Source organism: Salminus brasiliensis, chromosome 1, assembly GCF_030463535.1.
Source record: "Salminus brasiliensis chromosome 1, fSalBra1.hap2, whole genome shotgun sequence".
Classification (NCBI taxonomy): Eukaryota; Metazoa; Chordata; class Actinopteri; order Characiformes; family Bryconidae; genus Salminus; species Salminus brasiliensis.
The window spans coordinates 63,919,787-63,945,431 of NC_132878.1; the positions used below are offsets into that span (position 1 = coordinate 63,919,787).

The window sequence follows — 25,645 nt, forward strand, 5'->3', positions numbered from 1 at the left end:
TTAAAGAAGACAAACAGTGAAGCAAGAAAAGGCCCAGAAGTCAGAAACACAGGTACCAGTTTACCCCGAGCAGCACCGCCCTGGAGCACATGCTGCAGTATACTAACCTCAGCCTCCCCCTCACTGCAGTTTCAGCCCAACACGCACTAAAGGAAAAAGCCAGCAGAGCTCTGTACGCAATCAGGAGAAATTTTCACAATACCGTTATTCCCAGCTCAGTCTGGTGTAAATGATTTAATAGTGCGATCCAGCCCATTGCGTTGTACGGCAGTGAGGTATGGGGTCCAATCAGTGAGCTACATCTACAGTAGATGGGAGAAGCATCCAGCAGAAGTCCTGAATGCTGGATTCTGCAGAATGATTCTTAAAACCCAAATAACAACATCCACCAGGGCAGCATTAGGCCAATTCCCTCTGATAATAAACATATAAAAAAGATCTCTATATTTCTAAATATAGGGTTTTGTTGGAGTAACTGTCTCTACTGTAGAGACTGTTAGTGAGGTCAGGATGTTGGATGATCACCACCTTACCTCATCCCTAACTTATCCCAAAAGAATTAGATGGAGCACCACCATCATTCCAGAGATCTCAGTTTCACTGTTTCACAGCTCAATGCTAGGGGGCCTTATACCCCTCTAGGCCACACCTGGCATTAAGCATGATGCCGATAGGTTCATGTTTATCTGCTCCAGAGTCCTATTCTATTGGCAATACTTCTCTACAGACTAGACAAGCTCTGTGTGTGTGCATTCATTAGAAGGGTGTCAACAAACAATGTGTTTATTGTTTTTGCTTCCGTTGTTATGATTTGGCAATATTGTACTTATTGAGAGAGAGAGAGAGAGAGAGAGAGAGAGAGATATTAAGAGGAAGACAGAAGGAAGACTAGAGGGGGGAGGGAGATTTATAATGAGAGAGAAAGATGGAAGAAATGAAGAGAGAGAGATATATATAGAGAGAAGATAGAAGTAGAGAGAGATAGAAGGAAGACTAGAGGAGAGAGAGGGAGATTTATAGTAAGAGAGAAAGATAGATAGAAGAGAAGATAAGCAGAGAGAAAGATAGAGAGAAAAGGAGAGATAGAGAGAGATGGAGAGGTATTCTGCCATGTTGAGTGGAATGATTCTTTTAACTCCCCAGTGGTTCAGTTAAAGGACCAACAAGGCTTTTGTTCTGCTCACAGAGACAGCAGTCCTTTAACGGCTGCCTGAACAGCAGTGAGTTAAAAAGACAAATAGCTTGTTTGACAACACAGGCTGTCTTTGATTAAGCTTCAAAAGCTACACATGTATCTCAGAGATGGAAGATGAGAAATTTCCGGCGGAAAATAATGTGAATGTTCTGCATTAATAGCAGTTTAAAGTCCACGCCTAGAGAAAGTCATTTAGTTATATATACACTGTAATTAAGTTACAAAAAAACTACAAAAAAAAACAAAAAGGAATTGACACAAACTGACCTGTTAGTGTTTGGGGTAACAATGTCCACCTTTTTAGATCTTCTTGTGAATTCATTTTAAAAGAGACACATCATTTCATTTAAACTGTTTCTTATGCTTACAATGCATGCTAGACTCGGAATTAGAGCAACTAAATCCAGTCACATGCCCAAATTAAACATAGCCTTAGATTACACAGCAAGTTAATCAAGACTGCTAAAATACTTTAAGCCTTTTTAACCTTACTTTAACACCGCGTGGAGGGTGTTGGTGTGGATGGGGTGTACTCCAAAGCACTACAAAGTGACTCCAGCACTACACAGCCTTGAGAAAATGTCCTATTACTTGCATAGAACCCTCTCTTTGTAAGCATTTTCAGCAAAACAGCGCACAAGTCCACTGTACGGTTCCGCGAGTCCCCAGTAGATGGGATTTGCACGCATTTTGCTGTGCACTCCATGAAAAAGAAAAAAAAAACGTGTCACTTCAGGGTGGATGGGCGCTGTCCCAGGTGCTGAAACTCCAAATTCAGCACCAGCGTTTTGAACAGCCAGCCTATTAATGTGCCTAGAAGGCGTAGCCAAGAAATCAGTTCCATCTGGTTCTTTGTCAGCAGAAACAGCTGCAGTCACTCATTTCCCCTGCTCAAAGCTAACAAAAGCCCAGCACCTTGAAAAAGAAGGTGAATGGAATTGAGAACGCCTATTCATGCCTTTCTTTCTCTCCTTCTTAAAGACCAAAGTCCCATTTGGGCAAATAAAACAAGAAAAAAGACCCATGGAAAAAGACATGTGTCATCACAGCAGCTACATGGACTACCTGGGAATGGTGAAAAGTTCTGAATAATGGCGGAAGTATAAGTGGTGCAGACTTGCCTGTGAAGTCCAGGTATCAGACTCAGTGAAGGATCAGTTAAGGCATCAAGTCATGATACTATGAATAAAGAACCAGATAAAGAACATGATGCTGACAAACAGTGAGCCACAACTTCACCTTAACAGGCCAAAAGTGAGAGAGTGGCATGCCTTTTAACTTATGTTTACTGTTTATTTGTTTTTCTAAATACTCAAATGCTTAATTATTTATAAGCACTGAATGAAACATGAGAGTTGCTACTGTATTTTCCGGTTGTGCGATTTCCACACTAAGCAAAGACATAAAGCAGTCCCCATTAAAGTTGATGTAATTAGTCATGTGTAATGGATTGCTTGATTTCAGTAACCACCCCAACACTACATTAATGTTAATGTTGTTTACAGTAAACTGCTGCGTCAGTGTCAACAATAGATCTATAGATCTGCCACCAACTCTATCTAAGCTGCAATCGTTCCAATGATAACGCTGGAAAAGCTGTGCTGGTTTACAGTGAAACAGGATGAATAACTGCAGATAGAGAACAGCAAATCTGTGTTCCTGCAAAGCTTGCAGACACACCCTGGAGGTTGGAGATACATTAAAGAAGGACTCAGGAACTGCAAGCATTTTAGGCAGGCTTGTTCAAAAGGTGATAAGATCAAATAGCACCATTTAATGCTTACCAAGTTTCTGTGATAAACACGGGCCTCGCAGGGGGGGGAGGCTAAATCAACTGCTTCAAATGGCTCTTTTAATGAGAGAGAGACCAGTAACACATTAAAGTGTTGCTGGACATAATGATGTGTGAGTGAGAGTGCAACTTTTGCTGGAACAGGGTAGACTAATAACCAGCTTGTTTCTTTTTTAGCTCTATACTAATCATTTTAATTGTGAGTAAAGTTTTACTGAAAGTCCTAAATTCTCTGATTATAAAACTGTGAGATGAAAATATTAAAGGTAAAATTTGACTTTCTGTAGGCACTGACTTTGAGTTGGCTAGAGGAGTTGGCTTGTTTACAGGGATAACAAGCTCCTTAGAAAATAAAAAATCCCAGTCTACAAGAAATTCTTGTCAGAATTGTGTGTGAAAGATGAAACGGAGAGACAGGGACCGCCAGTGAATGAAAATTGCTTCACTTCCAGAAGTCAATACAGGTACTTCACTTCCAATTTCTGAAAAAAACATTCTGCAGGGAACTGTATACCATGCTCATATGGGGCAGAATGCTAATTCTGCTCAAGAATGACAAGAATTTACTGTAGACTGGGATTTCTGCCACTGCTGGTAGACCCGTATGACCGTATGCTCTGATACACCTGCAGATTCAGCGACTTATATAGATTATATGAGCCTGAAGGTACTACTACCTTAAACACACAAGTTGACTATTTATTTTTCTAGGGAGCTATCTTATAGCAGTAAACAGTATTGGCTAAATAAATATGAAAACAAATAATAACAAGCTTGTGAGGCTTTTGAACATATTTTAAAACCATGGTCACTCACTATTGCTAAGACCCACCCAAAAATACTCTACTGTTGATCTGACTGCTTAACCCGTCTAGGATAAAACTCATGTTAAACACACTGAACGTGCTGCCTTCCTGTAGTGAAGGATGTGTGTCAGTGAGAGAACATCTGGATGTGGTCACTGTAGAGCGTGGCCCCAGGAGCATGAGAATAATTAAGGGAGAAAAGAGTCAGGCACCCTTAATGTTCTTAATATTCAGTTACTGGAGCCAGATTCACAAAAGCTTTCCTAAGAAAAGACGTTTGATGCAACTTGAATTAAGCAAGTTCATAAGAATGTTCTTAAATGCAATTCTCTCAAGATCTCTCAAGATTTTTTTGAGACCCTTGTTGTTGGTTTCTGTAACACAGTATTTTATGCTGTTTCTTATCATAAACCATTTACAACATTAATAACATTTTCCAATATTGAGTTAAATCAGTGCAGTTCAGAGAAAACTAGAGGAAAACAGCATGAAGCTAATTGTTTAAACACTTCCATCTAAGAAGAATTCATCCCCATTCAATACTATTTAACCAATGTGTAAGTCCACTAGACTGTAAATGTCTGGCCTCAAGATTCAATTAGATTCCAAATCTTTTCATATATCACATGCTAGCACATGCTTTTTCTGACAGACATCTCATACAACTGAATGTTTTTAACCTGGTGCTAAAACAATGTCATTGAACAGCTACGATGTGTTGAAAGGAGATTAATTAAGGTTAATTGCCACTGAGTGATGAAGGGGAGAGGAAAGGTCCCCCTACCCACCCAGTGAGAGTGAGGCCAACTATGCTCTCTTGAACTCACAGTCACAAATAGCTTACATTTATATTTATGGCATTTAGCAGACACTCTTATCCAGAGCGACTTACAAAAGTGCTTAATCCTTCACTCACAATTTTAATTAAGGTGATGCCTTAATTCATTCAAACATCCACAGTGCATCTGAAGTTTGTCACGGCACATATTAAAACCTTCAGTGAGTGGTTATGAGGCTCATCTGCATATACAGTGCGCAATAGCAGCACTGCAAGAGCCAACAATGTGATGATCAATTAACACACACTAGGATGTGCAGCGCTGCCATGTACTAGTCTAAAAGTGCAGAAATGTGAAGAAGGGCAGTATGATGTATATGCACTCCCACAAGATGAAGCAACATCCATTGTTTCAGTGGGCTCTGGCTCTGATAATGGGCTGTTATGGGCTTCAGAATAATTCAGACAAATGGGTGTGCTTTTATAGCTCAGCTCAGAGTTTTTCTGGTCGTGTGTGCGTGCATGTGTGTGTTCTCACTGCCTCCTAAGGTCCCAGCTGCACTCATGCTTCGATTGTCTAGCCAACAATTCTGATAAATAGTTCTAATGTTTTATAGCAGCAGTCTAGCTGAGGGGTTGGATGAGGAACAGAGGAAGTTTGCTCTTCTTCTGCCACCAACTGACAGCAGACCATGATTACTGGGCTTCTCTTCTCATAAAAAGCAGCTTATCCACTGGCTAAACATTCTGAGCTTTCCTAAGTTACCATCCAAAATATTCAGCCCCAAGCTGGTGTGTTATTTAATGAGCAGAAAAATAAATAAAAGATAAGCAAGCATAAAGTAACAGCATAGATATGTACATGTTGGTTTTGGCTAAATGTGTATGCTGTGAACGTGCAAAAAGCTGCTTTTCTAGCAGCTGTTTTAAGCAATACAAAGTGGTTGGTGATTAGTGGACTGGTAAAAGCACTGGCACACATAGCAGTAAAAAGTAGATGCTTCATTTGCATTGAGTTATTTCTAACATATACAACAACAGAAAGGGGAAGCTTCTTAAAAAAGCATGTCATTGATGCAAAGTCCCAGGTTCCAGGTCCAGATGGTGGCAGACATCTAAGACAGTCACCAAACTAAGGAAACAACAACAACTAGAGGCCAATTGCATGATCAGAGACCAATTAATGCTGAATTCTAGCTCCAGCTCCTGCCACGCTTGGGGGAAAGCATTTGTTTTACAGCATCTGCATTCCAAAGATCAAGAGACTACCTTCTGATGGCATTGTTTCAGGCTGGAGGATGAGAGAAAGAAGACCCTCCTTTCAGGGAAGACCTTTTTAGGGGAAGAAGATAGGACTGCTTGGAGAGACATGAGCCCTTAGCTCACCTGTGGTTCTAGTGTGCTCCATGTGCTTTTATGTTGTTCATTTTTGTTACATGGTTCTTACTTTCAATGTTATAATGCTTAGCTGCACGGTAAATAAAGTCATCTCAATCTCCTCTGGGTTTAAAAAGGGGTTGATCTAGTTGTCTGTCTACTTATCTATGTAATCACTATTTATGAGCATTCACCATATTTCATCACAAGGAGATGGAGAAAACAGGTCAAATGGCAATGTTATGTTTTAACAGGACTATAAATTGTGACATTTTTTATTGAAATAATAGTAAGTTTTGATATTTGGCTATACTACAACTGTGAAACACAAGTGCATAAATAATGTGACGGAGAAGGCAGAGCTGCTGCAGCTGTAACTACTCTAGCTGATGTTAAATGGGTTCAGAAACAAACTAATGGCAAATCAGTACTTGTTAGCAGCATAATTTCATTATCTCTTCTACAGAAAAAGACTTGCTACTTTCCATCCGCTACTTTTTTAAAAAATAATAAAACGTGCTACAAAGGAGCTACCATGGGTTATTTAAGCGAAAAAAAATTTGTTTGATCACATTAGAGAATCATTTTTGCATAAGAGATGAGTGTGTGAACTTTTTATGTTTAGACAAGTGGATGTAATTTTTTTTTTTACCAGTATAAAGATTGTTCAGTGCTGCAAGTTTGCCAACAGTACCAAAATAACAAAAGTGTATAAGAGCAGAATAGGGGAAGCAGTGTTTTGTTTATACGCACCATAAAAATAGATCAACTTACCAACTGAGACAAGCAATCAGTACATCAGATTAAAAGGCAGCCAAAGACACATATTTATAAAATTCTCTGATTATACTTATATATATTACTAAACCATCATCACCTTTAATGTTACTTTTATAAAATATATAAAATTAATAAATTAAATTATTTATAGCAATAAACTAATTAATATTTTTATTTTATCTTATGTTCTCTTAATTGTACAGTTCTACATTACTGTAAACATATTTATTATTTATTTATTTAAAATAATTTATTTCCAATTTTATCTCATTTTCTGATGCTGCATCGTAGCCAGGGCACTCTGAGGACTCTGCCGATCAACATCACACAGGTTTTGATACTTTTATTGCTAATATTACTAATTATTATTTTTCAGGTTACTTTTTTCATGTTATTAATCTTATCTTACTTTCATTCTTGAATTTACAGCTTTTCTAAATTGTGTTTATATGGCCAGTTTCTTGCATGTGTAGTTTGATTTGTTTAGACTGACTGTTTAGACACTTATGGAAGCTGCACAATATGGAAAAAAATTGTAGTTAATTCGTAGTTAAGCAAGACTAGTCAACAGTGTGGTACACAGAACGGAAGCAAGTGAAGGTATAACTTTGTTTACCTGTAACCTGCTCTGCTCCAGCGCATTCTCCAGCTCCTGCTTGGCAGCTGCAGTTTCCTGCTGATGGTTCTGCCGCAGGTGCTCTATAGCTGAGGCATGGAGATGGTTCAGCTCTGAACGCAAAGAGGCTGGAGACAGAGAAAAGGAGGGAGGGAGAGAGAGTGAGAGAGAGAGAGAGAGAGATATTTTGGAACATGGATCTCTATGTTGTATTAAAAATCATCAATCATAGACTTCTTCTAAGTGTAGAAAATCAGGCAAAGGAAGTAATTGCTTTCCTACCAACATTAGCAATTTCCTACCTCAGTCCCATTATCCCTACACTATACAGTTCCTCATACTTAGAAGTTGTATTTCCAAGAAAATGCGAGCTATAATCTCATTCTGGTGTGCAGGGTGCATGCTAATCTAATCAGTTTCAGAACATGGTGCCATGAATACAGTGATACACAAGACTACACTTTCAGCCTGCATATTCTTTAACAGTTACAGTTCTTACTCTCTTGCTTTATTTTTAGCCAATACATCTTCATCTCATTCTCATCATGTTGGTTTAATATCAGAGAGACAAATATGCACTGTGTAGGTCTGTTGCTGCACAGTTCATCGGCCTCTCCTTTCTGTCCATGCATAAACTGACCAGACACTAATGTCATATGGGTTTTGCTCCTGATGCATAGCATTATGTGAGTGTTCTGGCTGTGCTCCTTGTAGAAGTTTGGGAAAGCGCGTTATGGATATTCTGTTGCTGTTAGGGCACAATGGCCCTTTATCAAAATGGAATGTGTGTAAATTAGCGTGTATGAATGTAATCACATAGAAAATGCTTGGTTTGTTGTTAAATATAAATTGTTTCAATATGAGCAATAATAGGTTAAAATAGAAAATGACGATAATACTTCTTTTGCACACAGCAATGTCTGCATACTACTTATTGCAGTAGACTGTGGGATTATAAGCAATGGCTAAATTGTACAAATGTCAAGTGGGATGGTAGGTTAAACAAGTGGAACTGGCAGAGTTTGCAGATGTTCTGCTTTTAGCACAGGAAAATGTCTTCATTGATATTTGTCTTATACTGTAATTAGATTGCCTGAGAACCAATAATCAGACTTTTTAAAATGTTATAATACCACAGCATCTTGGTAACTTTCAAATATGTATGGAATTAAAATAGAAATAATAAACATTTAGGTGACATCTAATCACACTAATCTAAGGGACTGCAAAGGGGGCATTATTACAGTACGTAGAGATATGTTGTAGGTGTTATTTGACTTGCGTGATAACATCTGATTGCACCCCACCCTAATCAACTTGAGCCCTGATTATAAGAGGGAATTGTATGTTCACAGAGGTTTTGGACACCACTAAATGCTATACACCCCAAACAGTACATACATTACTCACACAATAATTTTTTTTTTTTTATCAATTTGAGGCTTATTTTATACCAGAAAGTTTAGCATAGCCAGCAAATTATTACATTCCCATGAAGCTGTTGACCAAACCTGTGATCTAAAATCTATTTGTAAATTGTGAGTAGTATTTTACCAGTCGAACAGGTGGGTATGTAATATGTACTTGGTTAGTCCTGTTTTTACCCAGACAGTTAACCTAAAGGCCCAATTGGTAAAGGTTGACTGAGATCATCAGGTCACTGCAAGGATCTTACCCAGCATGGCTTTTCCTTCATCCTCCAGCTCGAAGCGCAAGGTCTGCAGCTCCTGTTCTGACTGCTGCTTCAGTGTCTCAATGTTCTGCCTATGTGCTTCCCTCAGAGACTGCAGCTCCATATGATGCTGCTGCCGCAAACGCTCCTCCAACTCCTACACACACACACACACACACACACACACACACATGGGAAGCAATTGTGAACCACCTAAAACCTTCTTTAAATCATTATTCAAAATAACAACATTTACAGTTGGGCACTAATGGACAGTGATCCTCCAGCAGCATTAAAAGGGAGTATGCACGTAAGCTCACATACTGGGACGTATTAGCAAGATGTAGCTGATCAGAGGAATTATAGTATGGTCAATGAGCACTTAGGCATATCAGCAGCTTGTTGAGGGTCTTGGATGGTTGCCATTTACCGCCAGCAAAAGTGAGCAAAGTATGCATTATGGCACTCGGCATTAGACAGAGTGGCTGGAGCTGACTGGACTGGTTAGAATACTTGGACATGGGGCACCTGCTACCAGCCCCCAAACAAGTCTTTGAAAGCAGTAATCCCTAATGTGGTTAACAGGAAGGGGGATAAGAGAGGGAGCAAATTAGACCTCTGAATGCTTCGGTAAACATCGAAGCATCAGCCAATTGGCCAGACACTGCTGGAAATGGAAAGTGGGCAAATCCAGCTGTCGTAATACAAAGAAAGCCATGCAAAACAAAATACAAACAGACTGATTAGCAGATAGAGAGATGAACAGAGCTTGCTTCTTCTTAAGAGGTTTTTAAGAGAGCGCTTCATGTTAAAACCACTGACAGGTTTATTAAATGAGACTGACACAGTGTGTACCTAAAAGTGGTACGCTTATTTATTTGTCCTATACTTAGACAATGTACACTGAGTTGCCCGTTTTTTAGGTACATCTATCCTTGTACCAACATTTATTACACCCACCACACAGCTGCATTCTGTAATGTGCTTCGTTTATCAATCCCATTTATCTCCTCCATATATGAAAAGATACCACCATATGATCACTGCTGATCAGATGACATAGACATGTCATATAGTCAAGGAAGGCTGCATTTCTTGGCAGCTGAGTCAATTAATGTCATTTTGTGATAACCCTCTCCTTGAGACAGTAGTGGTGCTGAGGACAGCAGAAATTTCTTCCATCACTGCTATTTGACAATGTATAATTATAAATAACGCGTGTTTTGTAATAAATTGTAGGATGCACTAGGACACATCATCAGTGATGTAATTGCTGGAAAATCTCATCTGGTCAATGTATCGATGACTTATAGTTAAAAATGTGAATCTGCAGTACACTGGCATGCAAAAGCTCGGGCACCTCGGTCACAATTACTAATAAGCTGAATAGCTAAGCGAGTAAAAGATGACCTGATTTCCAACAGAAAAATTAAATATTATAAGCAAGATTACTTATTTATTTCCATCTTTCTTTCTATTGATTTTTGATTCTATTTAGGTTGGGGACTTTAAAAACCATTGCAAAACCCTTTGCTTGCACCTCTTGTAGTGCACTGTGGATTCTGAGGTGAGTTTGAAGACTTGTCCAAAATGCATGCTCCTTTCCTTTTTTCACTTTAAATAAAAAAATAAAAAAATAAATAAAAATAATAATAATAATAAAACAACTTACTAAATGTACAATAATATTGAAAAGGATGTTTTATCTTTAACTTTGTGGTTTTTGGAGATTCTACTTACTTGGCTGTTCACAGTAATATTATCAAATTTTACCATGGCACTGTATATTCAGAAATGATCCAGACACAGAACAAAGAGCATTTTTACGCCTTGCATGTAAAGTTCTGACCACAGGACCACTGTTGACTGTGTATTTGTGATTGGCAGTCTATTCCAGACCCAGCAGTGACACTAAGTTGTTTAAACATTCTAGCAAACAATGTTGTGCTGAGAATGGGCCACCATCCAAATAAAACCTGGTCAGTGGAGGACCTATGGTGATCTCTTTTCAGTGGGTAAAGGGGTGTGGGTAAATGGTACAACAACAGATGGGCTACACTCAGTAAGTGTAAACCTACAAACCTCGCCAATATGGTAGTAGTTCCAAATAAAATGACACTTCAGTGTAGAGTAAGCTTCAAAAATGACCATTTCTTTTAAGACCCAACCTTACTGATCACTCAGTCAGTTATACAGCTGTGTATGAGTTTAGGTTGGTGCATGTGTTTGTTAAAAGATGCTGCAGGGGAAAATGAATGTCCTCTACTCTGCAGAAGCTCATGTAGAACTGAAAAGGTCAGGCCATGTCAGTCCTTCGAACAACTACCAGGAGACTCACTTGCCTTTCGAATGGACAAGTACACATACCTACAAAATACACACACATTTACCTTCTCTCGCTCTTCTAGACACACACACATACACAAAAACAGCAATGGCCTCATCTCAGCATTAGAAAACACCCATGAGGGTTGCTTAAAGACTGACTCACAAGGTCTCCAGAGCACCTCTCCTGCACATATACACATATCCAAAACACCCTCACTTTCCTACCACATTCAGTGTAAACACAAAAGCGACTATCCCATAAGACACGAAGCCATTAGCACCTCCGTAAGTGCTACTAGAGTGTTAGCGCATCTCTACAAGGCTGTGTGAATATGAGGAGAACGAAGAACATTACCACAGTCCCTGTGGTCTGACCACCTCTGCTCTAGAGCTGTTCTATATATCCTCATTCATTAGTGTGCTGCTCACATGCAGCACTGAGCGAATCACAGTCTACTTATACTCACACAGCAAGCACAACCAGAGACAAATCAATACGCACTCCTGAATACTGCTAACATGATGCTTTGCAGGATTTGTTTCTTGAATGCAGAAGAGGATGAGTCGATATGCAAGAATCCCTAAAGCAGCATTGATTACCTCCAATATAAGGGTTGCAAATGACACAGGAGACAACAAACTGCTCCACTGTGCACAGAATGCAAACTGAGTGCTATTAAATCACACGCCGGGTTGGCCCATGGCAAGGTGAGACAGATTTGTCCCCTGAGTGTCATAAAAGCTCGATTTGGTGGGCTCAGGGGCACACTTCTACGTGTGGCTTGTTCACTCATAAAAAACGTGCAAAATGAATCTGTTTTCTTCCCAGGCACGTGGAAAGCCTTGATGCATTTTTTATGACCTCCCTCTGCCTCTCTCTCTGCCACAGCAAACTGCGACCGGAAGGCAAGGACCTGCAGTGAGAGGACAGGCTGAGCAGCTTCTCAGTTTGTGTCCATATCAGCCAGCAACTCTCTCCCCTATCCCTCTCTCTTCCGTCCGAGCAGACCCACTGGGGCCATATGCTTTCAGCTGGCTCTCTGGCCAAGGTGGTCAGAGAAAATAAGCCAGTGCACCACGGCGGCCGGTGGGAGGCCCGCACGGCCTTTCCGGATAAATCAAAGCCGCTGAAAGTAGTTTTCAAACGTCAGCAAAAACAACAAGAAAAAAAAAGCCACAGGGGATTCAGTGAGCTTTTTTTACCTCCTTTGGCTGTTGTAGTGAAAATCCGCAGTGCTTGTTTTGCTAAGGAAGGTGGAGCACTGGGGTGTCAGAAAGAGAATGACGCAACATGATGCATCAATCTCAAAGCAGGGATTCAACTGCATACATTGTGGAAAGGCAGAACTGATTACTGTCCATACTGACAACACTTGACGTTGAGGAGCTTGACGCCCCTCACTAAAATTGTTTACAAGCTACCTATTGAAATCCTAAGGTTGGGGTTAAGTTTAGGTTATAGGGTGAAGGTTAAGATTGGGTTTAGGTTTATGATTAGATACAAAACATTTACAGGGGGTCATTCAAATAAAGTAGTACTGAATCTAATAAAATGTGTAAATAAGACTCTTCTGGACACACAAAAAAACAATGTGCTAATTCCAATTAATTACTCAATCGGCTGCTTTTCAAAATCAATTAAAAAAAGCTGGAGTATTGATTCTACTGAACCTGACCAATGGAACCTGGCATGAGCAGTCAGGGCTTAAGCTGGATTCAGCTTTCTTGTTTGGATTCTCCCTCCCTAATTTCATTACTTAAAAAAAAAGTTAGGCATACTGGAGTCACCCAACATTCAATATGTTATATGTAAACTGACTGATACAAAGAGTTTACAAATGAAATTGTTGATGAGGTATAACACATTATTTATCCATTAAACATTTGCTTATTTTTAGACTTCTTTTTAGACAGGTGATTATTTTATTATAGAAAATATTTTGTTATTTATTCATTTGATATATGCATCTGATTCCCATTATTTTACTGTCACTACCCTGTAATTTACTGGCACTAGCATTATCAGATTTCAGTGGGCACTTTGAGTGATGATGGGCTAAAGCGGGTCGGTTTTGAACAGAAAGACATGGGACACAGGTCCATTTAAAGCAGAAAGGAGAACCTCGTTCTCCACCACAAAACCCACTAGCAGCAGCTGAAGTGTGTCTCAGCACTGGCTTCAAAGAGCACGCCACATGTCGAGCTGTCGGCGGAGCAAAGAGATTGCCAAAGATGGCAGCCATCTTGGCATCACCAGGGAGAAAATAGCAAGCACTGCTTTTCAATTACTCCACCACCGTCGCAGAGTGAGAGGGAGACTACCACCCACCGCTGTAGCTTTTCTTCTACAGTAAAGCCCCTCTTACTTATTAAACAGCAGTGAATAAATTAGCACCCTTGTCTTCCCTAACAAGGCTGCCCGTTCGCTTGTGCGGTCGCAGGGCTTTTGGAGCAGCGGTACGCTGTAAAAAGGCCTTTTATGAACCTTGCTGATGGATCTCTCCTCAATACAAGGAGTGATACTGATACTGAATAATGAAGCAGCAGATTATTTTAACATCCCTGTTGATGGGCAGGGCTATTCCAAAAGTCTGCACTGGGGTCAACTCGGTTCATTTGAAGCCCTGGCAAACACTATGACACTACGCTAACTACACAACTTCTTCCTTCCATAGCTTGTAGTCTATATTATTGTGTTGTGCTTGGCACGTGCATGTGCAAGGCTGCAGTGATTTTATTTAAAACCGAGCAGCCCCAGTGATATTCCACCTACAGGCCTATTAAGATTTTATAGCAGAGTTTAAGGTGCTGGTGGGATAATAAGCAGGTGTTTAACCTGTGGTTATGGTTTATATAAAAGCTAAGGTCACTGTGTTGTGGATCTGCACAATCCTATAAAGAGCAAATAACTTCAGATGTGTTGTAAAACCAAATACACAGAGCTTATGAAAGAACACAGTTGCCATTGTCTTTGACAATGTGAAAAATTACGGATTATCTTTAATATCAAATATTGACATTTTATTTACTATCCAAAAGCACTGGTAAACCTACATACATGTGTCTTCTGGGTATTCTTTCCAGTTTTCTTTCCAATTTAGTTGTGGCCAATTCCTACCTACCAGCACTGTGAGGCTTAATGATGGTGCATACTTCCTCTAAGACATGTGAAGCATCACAGCATCATTTCAAACTGCCACTAATGCAATATCATTGGACAGCTGAATGCATTAAGAGGGGAACGGTATTTATCAATTTAGCTAACAAAGGCCTGTGTTGGCTAGCACTGATGCTGAGTGATGGGGCAAAGAGAGAGGGTCATCCTACCCACCCATAGAAAGTAAGGCCAATTATTACTCTTCTAGACTCTCTGCCATGTATAGCTATGGCATCACTGGATAACGAACTTGCAAAGATAGAGATCTCCCAAAGATAGAGCTAAAAACATTTCATATGTACTGCTTATAATAGCAAAAAATGTCACTGGAGGACAACAAGAGGTCAGTGCCCAGTGTACCAGTTAATCAGTGTAACCAGGTTCCCAAAAAAAAAAAAACATTGTCTACTGCTGCTGTCAATCCTGACCCCCAGTATCCTTGCTTCTTCTTCTTCATCTTTTTTTTTTTTAATGGGTAGAGTTTTGTCCTAAAACCTCACGGGTCAAACATAGCACCTAACACAGGCATCTGATATCTGATTCTGCTGGATGGATTCTAGTGTTTCAGTATAAGCAGGTGCTAGCCTTCACCCCCCACCCCGGCGTTGGTTACTGATATGGAGGGTCCTAGCTAGAGGGTGGGATGTGATAAAATTGGAGTGAAAACTCTGGAAGCAGCCGTATACGTAACACTGTGCAATACACTTCTGAGTCATGAGGTGAAGTCAGTGAGGTCATGGTAAAAACAGCACTGAAACGGAGGGCTTTACACCTCTGTTTCTTACCTGCTTATACCTGGACCAAAAAGTATCAGCAGTTAGAACAGCTTCCAGACTGATTAATGGAACGGTTATGCAGCCATTATTGATCGTACAGTGATATATTCATATATTCAGTGGTTAAGTCTGAGCACTTCTGTGTAGTATTAGACTTACTTCTACACTTTTATATCTATATAAAATAATGGTGCTTCCAATGGTTCGTTGTCATAGATTAAGAATTAGATGCCATAGAAGAAGCACTTTGGGTCCCATTAAGAACCATGTTTGTAAGAGAGTGTGAGAGTATGTTGTGATATTTGTTTTGTAATCTGGCGTCGTCCAGATGAGGCCGAGTTCCTTTATCTTATCGAGTCTTGATTTTTCTCAAGGTTTCTTCCTCTGGCTCTGAGGGAGATTTACCTTACCTTATAATTCAGAAGTGTGTTCCACCAGCATTACACATACTTGCAAAAAGAAGTGACGAGGGACAGAATGCGTAAAATTATTAAACTGGAATGGTAATAAGTATGTTGCTAAGAAGTTGTTGCCATTGGTTTGCTATCTTGGGACACCCGGATGCCTGAAGGATTTCAACAGAGCAGTTCAGGTCAGTACAATGTAAAGCTCTCAGTACACACAAACATTGATTCCCATGTCTTTCTGTCACTAGCAATTTCAGCAGCATACCCTGATACTGTCCCACCTCATAGCTCTGAACCACTGGCCTGCAGAGAGAAGCGGTGGCCGCCTGACTCTGGCTAATCATTTCCTGCCTGACTGAGAGCTCTTCTCGCCCTGAGAAATCAGAGACCAGGTAATGCGTAAAGCGCACTTCATGGCCAATGACAGCAAGCACTCAGCCATCTCTAAGCCACAAGCAGGAGAGGAGAGGTGTGAGTGAATGTGTTACTCCAGGCTGCTGAGAAAGAGGAGCTCACGGAGCTCACAGAGCTGAGGCTGCATAGGACCAGCCCAGATTTGCAGCAGATCTGCCCTCCTCATTGATGGAGAATATGGTATTATGGGTGTGCAATGAATTGGCAGTCAGTTTCATCAGTATTTTTTTTTTTATGGCTGACATAATATAGTAGAATGATACGTCCAAACAATGGCTACATATAGTGGTCGGAGGTATGGCAAAAAATATATAGATATAGAAAGATATAACAAAAAATACAGCTGATCCATAGGCCAAGAAAAGTTTTGGAACTTTTTGGGTATGTTTGAATCAGCTGAATGTCTGAAGGAGGAAGAATGAAGCATATGCTAAAAAAGAACACCCTGCCTACAGAGAAGCACGGAAGTGACTGTTGATGCTCTGGGGCTGCTCTGTGAGGAAGCTGAAGCTTGGGCATCACTGACACTTCAAACAGGACAGTGGTCCCAAGCATGCCACAAACTCCACCAGGGCCTGGTCCTGGAATAGTCTGGAGTGGTCATCACAATTGCTGACCTGAACCCCATAGAAAATCTTTGGTGGGATTTGAACAAGGTGACTGCAGCATGCACTGGAGGCCACTGCTGTTGAGGAATGGGCTAAGATTCCTCAAGAACACTGCCAGAAGCTGGTGTCTGGCTATGCATCACATTTATAGCAGGTCATAACAGCAAAAAGCTGCTCTACTACATACTATGTGTCATTTTGGGTTAAAATTTGGAGAAACCACTTGTTTTTATTAGTTAAGCAATTTAAATTGTTCTTGTTTGATTGGTTTAATGCAAACAGCTGAAAGATTGTACATTTTACTAATAAACATAATTTGTAACATTACCTAGATGATCCATTATAGTTGTCTCGTAGAAGCTCACCTGCTATTCAACTGAATGTCTGTTAAATGCAACTGAACTTTAGGTTAAACGGAAATGACTGTCTAACACTAACCTTAATGTTACACTTGAATCAACCCTGAATCTTAACCCTAATCCTAAACTTAACCTAAACTGTTAATCTAACTCTAAACCTAAAGGTTAAGGTTCGGATAAGGTGCAGTGCTACATTCAATAGCCAATGACTGACATACAACTTAGAGTTCAGTACTTAAGAGACATTTGGTTAAACTAACTCGGAGTGTATTTTCAGTTCTCTCAGGCATTTGGCTTAACAGGCTATTTAGCATGTTCTGCACTGTGTGTATACGTTGTGTGTGATTACTACATATAAATATATATAAAATGTAGCATCTTTTATGTAAGAAGAATTTTCTAAGCCTGTAAATCTGATCATTGACATTAATTAATTTCAGGAACCAAAAAGAAATGGTCTGGATCTTTCAGTTTGAAATTGAAATCAAAAAACCACAGACCATCTCAGCTGGTCAGTCAGGTCGTTTTTGTCCTAAAAGTGAAATATACACACACACACACACTGGCAGACAAACACTTGTACAGCCATACCTGGAAAACCCACGGAAACCCAGGCTGTACATTAACATTGGACTTCTTCTCTTTGTCACCCACTACTGCTCTTGTTCCTTCTCTTGTTGTCATGCTTAATAAAATATTATAAAATTATATAATACAGATGGCTGCAGAAAACAGTGAGAGAAGAGGAATGTACGTTTAGATGTGTAAGACAGAGTGTGAGACATCAGGTTAAAAGCCCAGACTTCCACAGAGTGACATGGACGTAGCCTTAGAGGTGGTGAGGAATAGGTGAAGGCATGGTGGGCAGACCTTGAGGTCATGCTGGCGGGCCTCCTGCATGTCCTGGATGGCGCAGCAGTGGGCCTCCCGCAGACGCTCCTCTCTGCGCTGGTGCTCCATCTCCAGCTCCTGCAGCTGCTGGCCCAGGTGTTCCCGCTCCTGACTGAACTGAGCCTGCAGCTGCTGCAGAGAGTGCTGAGACTGAGACAGCTGCATCTCCAGACTCTGCTTCAACAACGAGATCTGCACACAAACAAATACACACACACAAACTGAAATCTTACATTATCATCAGCAGTACTACATCACACCTACATGGCAGGAACCTGCAGTCTGAGAGCAGTCTCAGATAAATGTTTTAGTTTTAGGAGTAAATAACAATACCTGAATGCTAAATAAAGCACCGTGCAGACACACAGGTCTTTTTATTCCTCTGGATCATCTGTTTGCCTCACCCCAGATATAATCGGCAAGTGTGAACATGTTACTTTTTTGTCATTTTAGGCGTAATCATCACCACAATCTTCTCTCGCTGCTGGAACGCTCTGCTTGTTACTTCTGCTTTGTAAACCTTTGCACAGACACACTCCAACATATGTAATCAACTGTGTGGTCGAGTCAAGCCACATTATTACTAATTATAAATATATGAGGAGTTAAAGCCTAATACAAGTATCATTAAAATAACAAATAATACACCATTAAAATGCTATGCTGTCACAGAGTGTAGGAGGAAGCCAAAGCTTAGCCAGAAGAATAAGTCATCTCACATCAGAGCTAAGAGAATCAGTGGCCCCGTGAAGAGCCTTAAAACCTTTAGTAAACACTTTACCCTCCATTAATGTTAATGTTATTCACTCTTTTAAAGGAAACTAGATAGAGATCAATTAACCACTTCATGCAGGCCTACAAGATTTAAGGAGAAAGACTTTAATGTAATTATGCACCAGAGGTAGGAAATCGAAGCCTGTAATGTTGGTTTAGGTAATGTGTCAAATTTGTGAGAAGAGTGGACTGATAATACTGAGAGAACTGTAGGTGAGCAATCTGCTATTGAATGTGGCAGTTTCTGAATCACAAATGAGTCTGAAATTTATTGTTTATACATTTTCTTGACCATTGAATAATTACAATAATGCATTTTTTTTAAAGCTATTTAGATTCTTCCTAAGATTACATAAAAAAATAACATGAGACACCTGAACTCCACACTCCTCTTATAATAAAGAGTATAATAATTCTTATGTTTTGTCCAAAGAAGGAGGCACAGATAGACTACTGCAGCTATCTAAAGGCTACCACACTATGAAACAGAAACAATGTTCCCAATAGTACGTGTAATGTGTGGCGATTTACTGGTGGTTGTGGAAAGTAACTGAAGTAGCTATATTTGTGCTGTGGTTCTGCAGAATTATGTGGAACTTATTTTGTGGTATGTTTAACATTTTTTGCTAATGTACACAATGTTAATGTACACTAATCAAATACCAAATTAGACTATAATGTCTGACCCTTACAGTTTATTTTAGATGCTGAAACAACTGTTCAAATGGACTGAAAACAAAAGGGTAAAGTCTGAAGTATATCCCCCTGCATTTGTTGAATGGCAGAATATTAGCTTATCTATCACTGAACACATGAACTTTGCTTGATCATTTAGAAAAAATAAGTCCTAAGGGGGAAAAATAAAAGGTCACTGAATGCTTGTACATGCTACTCCTCGAAATATGGTCTGCTTGTTTGAAGGTGTGTGTGTGTCTACAAACTGATGGTGCCTCCAGTTAGACTTCAGAGATGAAGCAAGAGTGAGGAATTGGCAGCAGACTCTCACTTTACACCCGTCGATACTGCCGTCTCTGGAGGATCTGGGCAGAAGGCAGTGAATCTGTGAAAAGCGCAGCTCACTGACCAGCCTGCTAGCCTCATTAGCACACTCGTACACTGCTGGAGGGCGTGAAGGAGCCGGAGAGTGTGAGTGTCATCAAAATGGCTGACACACCCACCAACACACAAAGACGCATGAAAGCAAGAAAAGCTCGCCAATTTCCACCTTCATCCTGACAGGCCTGGAGAGACTCCGAAATACTTGTCACAATTCGGCCATGAAGGTCCTGGCAAATGATACTGGAAGGAGTGTTTTCCATGTGAAAGAACAAGACATTGTTCCCTAAGTGCTTAAAACAACAACACTCACGCAGCAAGATCCAGTGCATTCAACAAGGAGAATCCAACAAAGCCAAACACTCCACTCTAGTATGCAATGACACCATGCATTGTGCACCAAGAGGTCTAGAGAGCTACAGAATCCATGAATCCTGTATTAAAAAAATAAGAGTGCTTTTCTTGGAGTAACTGTTTCAACTGTCCAGGGAAGGCTTTCTACTAGATTTTGGGGCATTGCTATTAGAATTGGTTAGCATTTAGTGACAAGCGTGTGAGTAAGGTCAGGATGTTGGATGACCACCCCACCATATCTCCAACCCATCCCAAAAGTACTGGATGGAGCACAATCATTCTAATCATTCAAGAGAACAAAGCTCCACTGCTTCACAGCTCAATGCTGGGAGGCTTCATACCCCACTAGCCCGCGCCTGGCATTAGGTATGGTGCTAACAGGTTCATGCTTATCTGCTCCAAATAAGCATGGTTATCTGCTCCAAAGTCCTATTCTATTGACGATACTTCCCTACAGGGAGCTGTGTTTTTGCACATCTGTGTCATGGGTTCAACCTAAAGTAACTGAAACAGCAGCGCCAATACCTAACGCATAAACTTCTGAAACTGTATGTCACACTGTTTTCTTTAAAAATATACACCACAGGGCTAAAAACATATTGCTGTCCATTTTATATATAACTAGGCCACATTTCAACTCTCAGAATCAGATCAAAGCTGACACAGAATCAGGGAGCAAGGTATCAAATCTAACAGTGACTTCCATCTACTGTCAAATACGGTAGCAAGGCGTAAAAGGCTGAAAGAAAAGGCATCATCAAGAGAGAGTCAGAGACTGCGCTGAGGTGCTGACTTCTTTCGAATGACGAATTCTTTCATTATAAACATGCTCTGAAAACCTTTCTCTAGGACCTTCCAGCACAAGCTAGCCCTGTGTGAAAAAGTATTTGCAGTAAGTAATTTAAAAGTAGCTACCTAATTAACTAATTCACCTAATTAAATTGATCATTTACATTTCTAATTGATAAATCGTGTGTTCATTGTTTTTTTGCAGAATCCAAAAGAAAGATGCAAAGGCGAAAACCACTGCTAACCAAAAACAGCACAAAGGCACATCTCACATTTACCAAAACGCATCTGGATGACTCCCAAGCCCTTTGGAGCAACATTCTGTCTGAAGGAGTCGAAAGTGTAACAGGCGTCGCATTTCATCCTGAATTAAGACTAAGAAGCACTCCACAAAAAGAACATCCTAACAGCAGTCAAACAGGGAGGTAGTTCTGTGATGATAGTTTGGAACGGTTTGCTGTTTCTGGGCTCTGGCAACTAAGCTGCAACTGACAGAACAGCTCATTCTGTTCTGTACCAAATAATCAGAAAAATGTCTGGTTATCAGTCTGCTATGTAGAAATCAGCAGCAATTGGGTTATACAGCAAGACAACTATTCTAAGCATAAGAAACAAATTGGAGGTTTTGGAGTGAAGTCTTATTCTCACGCACATGATATTACAAAATCTTTAATGGACAGTTCATTCTTGAAAGGTAGAGGCACGTTTGACCACCAAGTGTAAATGCATGTTGTTAAAATCTCATCTCAAAATAGTCAAGTCACAGGCATAAACAGGGTCTGGAAAAAGTTTTTTTTCCTATTGAGTGCCAGTGTGATTCTAAGAAAACATCAAGAATTTTCCCAAAGAACTGATTGTCCAATTACGAAATCTCCCAATTAGGGGTTTATAAGTGGGAACATGAGGTGATTTCAAAAAGTGGACAGAAATGGTTCTCTAGCCTAATCATTGCCCTTATCTAACTTAGCCTGTAGCCCCTTTCCAGAACTTCCTATGGAAGAGCTAGGATCCACAAAATGTAAATGTAAACTGCTGTTCCAGAAGGATGTAATGATTTTTTGAAATCAATAAGCTCTAAGGGTACAATCAGCTTAGACGTATATGAATGTATGAGTGTTTCGCTCGGCACTGCTCGATTTAATTTCACCTTGCCAGGCGCTGCCTTGATGTTTATCGAATAGGCTTCTACAATGGAACCTGAAATACAGTTCCTCCATTAGACTGTGTGAATAATTACTAATTGCCTGGCGTGTGTGGAGGTGTGTGAGTGTGTGTAACCCTTAAGTCCCTCACCTGCTCCAGCAGATCCTCTACTTTCCTCTGCCAGCTCTCACGGGCAGTGCCCAGCTCCTGCTCTTTGCTCTGGGCCAACTGAGTGAGCGCCGCCCTTTTGTCATCCTCATGCTCCTCTCGCAGCTCCTCGCGTAGCTTCTTACACTCCTGCCTGCAGAGAGACATACACATATACACAAATGTCACTGCACCACTCTGCGGGTAGACATTTGCACTGCGCTTTTTCTACAGGTGCTGAGTGAGGTAGTAGCTAAAATATGGACATGATGAAGGGAAGGTGATTATAGTACAGCAGATCATTAGATCATATTCTAGGTTACTTCCCTTATTCTTGTCTTTACTGCTTTACAGTCCTGAGCACAATCTTAGACTCAACAGCATTTATAACCAGAGCTTGACCAAGACCAGTGACCGTTTAGTAAGTTTAACTCTAGTAGGTGGAGCCAGTTAAAAAGCAGGAGAGAGGGTGGTGGAGGGTTCTGAACATGAAGTGGTATTTATTTGATGTTAAACTGGGAGAAAGAGCTTCAGGCACGTTCCTCTTCCTATTGTTTTGTTATTTCATAACATAAAAATGTGTATTTTCTTCTTTTACTTGTCACAAATGCACACTGATGTACATGCAATCAGCTCTGCATTAATTAAAGTAATAAATTGCTTTTGCTAGGTCAGTTGGTGCTGCCAATAGCAATGCTCCCAACACTAGGAGGGTATGTTTCCTCTGATACATGAGAAGCCAGCCACTACCTCTTTACGAACATTTTGCCGGGCAGCTGACATACTCGGAAGAAAAGTGCTGGGTCCCCAGCTCAGCCACACCAGCTAACAGACGCCTGTGCTGTCCAACATCCCTTGAGAGTGATAAGAGGGGAGGGTGCCATCTACCCACCCAGAGAGAGAGCGCGGCAAATTGTGCTTTCTCAGACTCCAGCTGCTGATGGCAAAGCGTAGCTCACTTCACCCTTTACCCTCATTTGGTCTCAGCCTAATCATGATTACGACTAATAATAGTCCTGGATGTATCCTGGTCTCAACAAAGGTGTTCTTGACTTCAGCCCAGACTTCAGACTTCAGTTAACATTGGATTTTGGAATTTGGAGCGATTTTGGAGCGTTGTGGGTTTAATACCTAGGTCCACATAGCCATAATACCCTGAACCTTTATGCTCCAAATGTGCCATAAGACGGCTTTCTAAGCTCAGATATGCAAAGAGAGGAATTTCACTGTACTGTAACAGTATAAATGACAATAAAGGCACATTACATCACATGATATTTGGGGACAGTGAGGGAAGAGCACTCTCTCCTCCCACAGCATTCATGACTGAGTTGTCCTTGAGCAAAACATCTAACCCCGGATTGCTCCCTGGTTGCTGAGGTGGCTCACTGTCCTATTCACTATAGAGTTTGTGTGTGTGTATTTACTGCCCTAGATGGGTTAAATGAGGAGGTTGCATTCTGTTGTACTGCTGTGTAATGGTGATAAAGGATGCTTTGCTTCCTTTCTTTCCATTATTTGACATTTCATGGCCCAGCATTTTTAAAAAACACCCCAGCACAGAGTTGGAATGCCAACCCTGCTTTAATTCAACACAATTTACAGCACGATACTGAAGCTCTGATTTTGAGAGAGAGAGTGAAAAGTTGGAGACATAAATATTTTATGGGTGGCAGTGGTTTAAAACCTTTCAGTGGTCTGCAGTCTCGTTTGAAGGAACGGTGTGTGGTTTGTTCAGTAAATACGAGAGAGAGAGAGAGAGAGAGAGAGAGAGAGAGAGAGAGAGAGAGAGCGCAAGAGAAAGAAAGAAGGAAATGAGGGAAAATAACTCCACTCTGCTTCTGTGCCGTGAAGGCTGCAGCTGATCATTAATGGCCTGTAATGGAGGCTGACACTTGTATGGCTCCTGCTGCTCAGCTCACCAGGCTCACTCTCCCTCTCCCACGTGGCTGTGGTGTAGGTGCGGTAAAGGTACATAGGAGGTTAACTGCCAAATGATGTGACATAATTGCTGGACATTTTGAACACACAGTGGGGATTCTGCTTATTCATTGTTAACAGTTTTGAGAGAGAGCGTGAGAGAGACAAAGAGAAATAGAAAAAAATAGAGAGAGAGAGAGTATGTAGCCCCCCTGGTAGTCTGAAAATGCCTCAAAGTCAGACACTGTTGAATCCCCACACGTCTTGACACACTGTGGCAGTCTTTCAGAGGTGTAAAATCCTTTTTAATGGCAATGGAAGTAGAAATGGCAGGTTGAATGAATGTCTGGACACCTCTCCAGCCTCCTGAAAGCACTGCAGTGGTGGAAGTGTGTGGGTGAGGATGCGTAGGTGAAGGTGGTGTTTAGCATAGAGATTTGTCTCAGGCATTTCGTGTAAAATGTAGTTATAAGCTCAAAATCCCACCTTCAGAACAAAGAAAGGTGTTGGCAGATACGGTAGCTAAGAGGTTGTGTTTCCGCGAGCAACCTAAAGCAAGAGCGCAATCATGCCTAAATCACAGGTAAAATACACAGGCGGCCTATTACCAACAGGTTTGCCAGGTTTCAAGCAAAAAGTAATTTGAGCAGCTAAACAATCGGCCAAAACATTGTGAATACTGTATATGAAGTTAATAATGTTGATTATCTTGTAACAATGGAGCATGTCAGACCATTATGCCCAGATGACTGGGTTGGAGCATCTCCTGGGGAATTTATCCCCCCCAACCCTCGGTGGCAGCTCCACCTCACATATTACTGGACTTGATTCTATTGTCTTTGTGCCAGATACAACAATACACTTTCGGAGGTCTCGCTTCAGATGTACGTCTTTCTGGCTTGATTCTAGTTGCCTTCATCGGTTTATGAAGTTGGACCTTCTAATATCTCTATATATATAACATATAACAAAAAAATAAAAATGAAAATAAAAAAATTAGTGATTGAATTCATATATAATATGAAACATGGGAAGCAACTAAGGAAAGTTGAAATCTCTGACATTCATTCATTCAGACACTCATTCAACCTGCCATTTTCTTACTTACATAGCCGTACAAGCTAAGATTAAACACCACAAAAGAAGCAAGAAGATCCGAAAAAAGAAGGAATACGAAAAAACAGAAGGTCTGACAGAAAAAGAAATACGATCAAGGATCTTGTAAGAAACATGCTCAAAGGAGCAGATTAAAGTCAAGCAAGCCAGCAATCAGGCACAGTACGTGCCAGTAGAACTTGGAAACTACGCTACATGCAAACTTCAATGTCAAGAAGATATTGCTGAAGCTGTAAATGATCTAATCAAAAATGTGCTGGATCAGGTTGATGCAATGCGAGAGCAGACTCTGAGTGAGTAAATGAATAGATAACATGGAAATGACTCAGCCGAACAACTGCTGATATTTATTAATGTTAAAACAGGAAGACGCTCAGTGAAGGTCATGCA

At 40.5% G+C, this 25,645-nt stretch overlaps 1 protein-coding gene across 5 annotated transcripts in view; it reads right to left on the reverse strand.

Annotated features, from left to right (window-relative positions):
- The window catches only part of fam184ab (family with sequence similarity 184 member Ab), a 146,117-nt gene that overhangs the window by 34,659 nt on the left and 85,813 nt on the right, over nt 1-25,645 (reverse strand). For all 5 annotated transcript variants that reach the window (XM_072686274.1, XM_072686310.1, XM_072686293.1 and 2 more), the window contains exons 10-13: nt 22,223-22,373; nt 17,936-18,148; nt 9,020-9,173; nt 7,345-7,472 (exon numbers count right to left, since the gene is read on the reverse strand). In XM_072686274.1, coding sequence (XP_072542375.1) covers nt 7,345-7,472; nt 9,020-9,173; nt 17,936-18,148; nt 22,223-22,373 — 646 coding nt within the window. The remainder of the gene's footprint in view (nt 1-7,344; nt 7,473-9,019; nt 9,174-17,935; nt 18,149-22,222; nt 22,374-25,645) is intronic.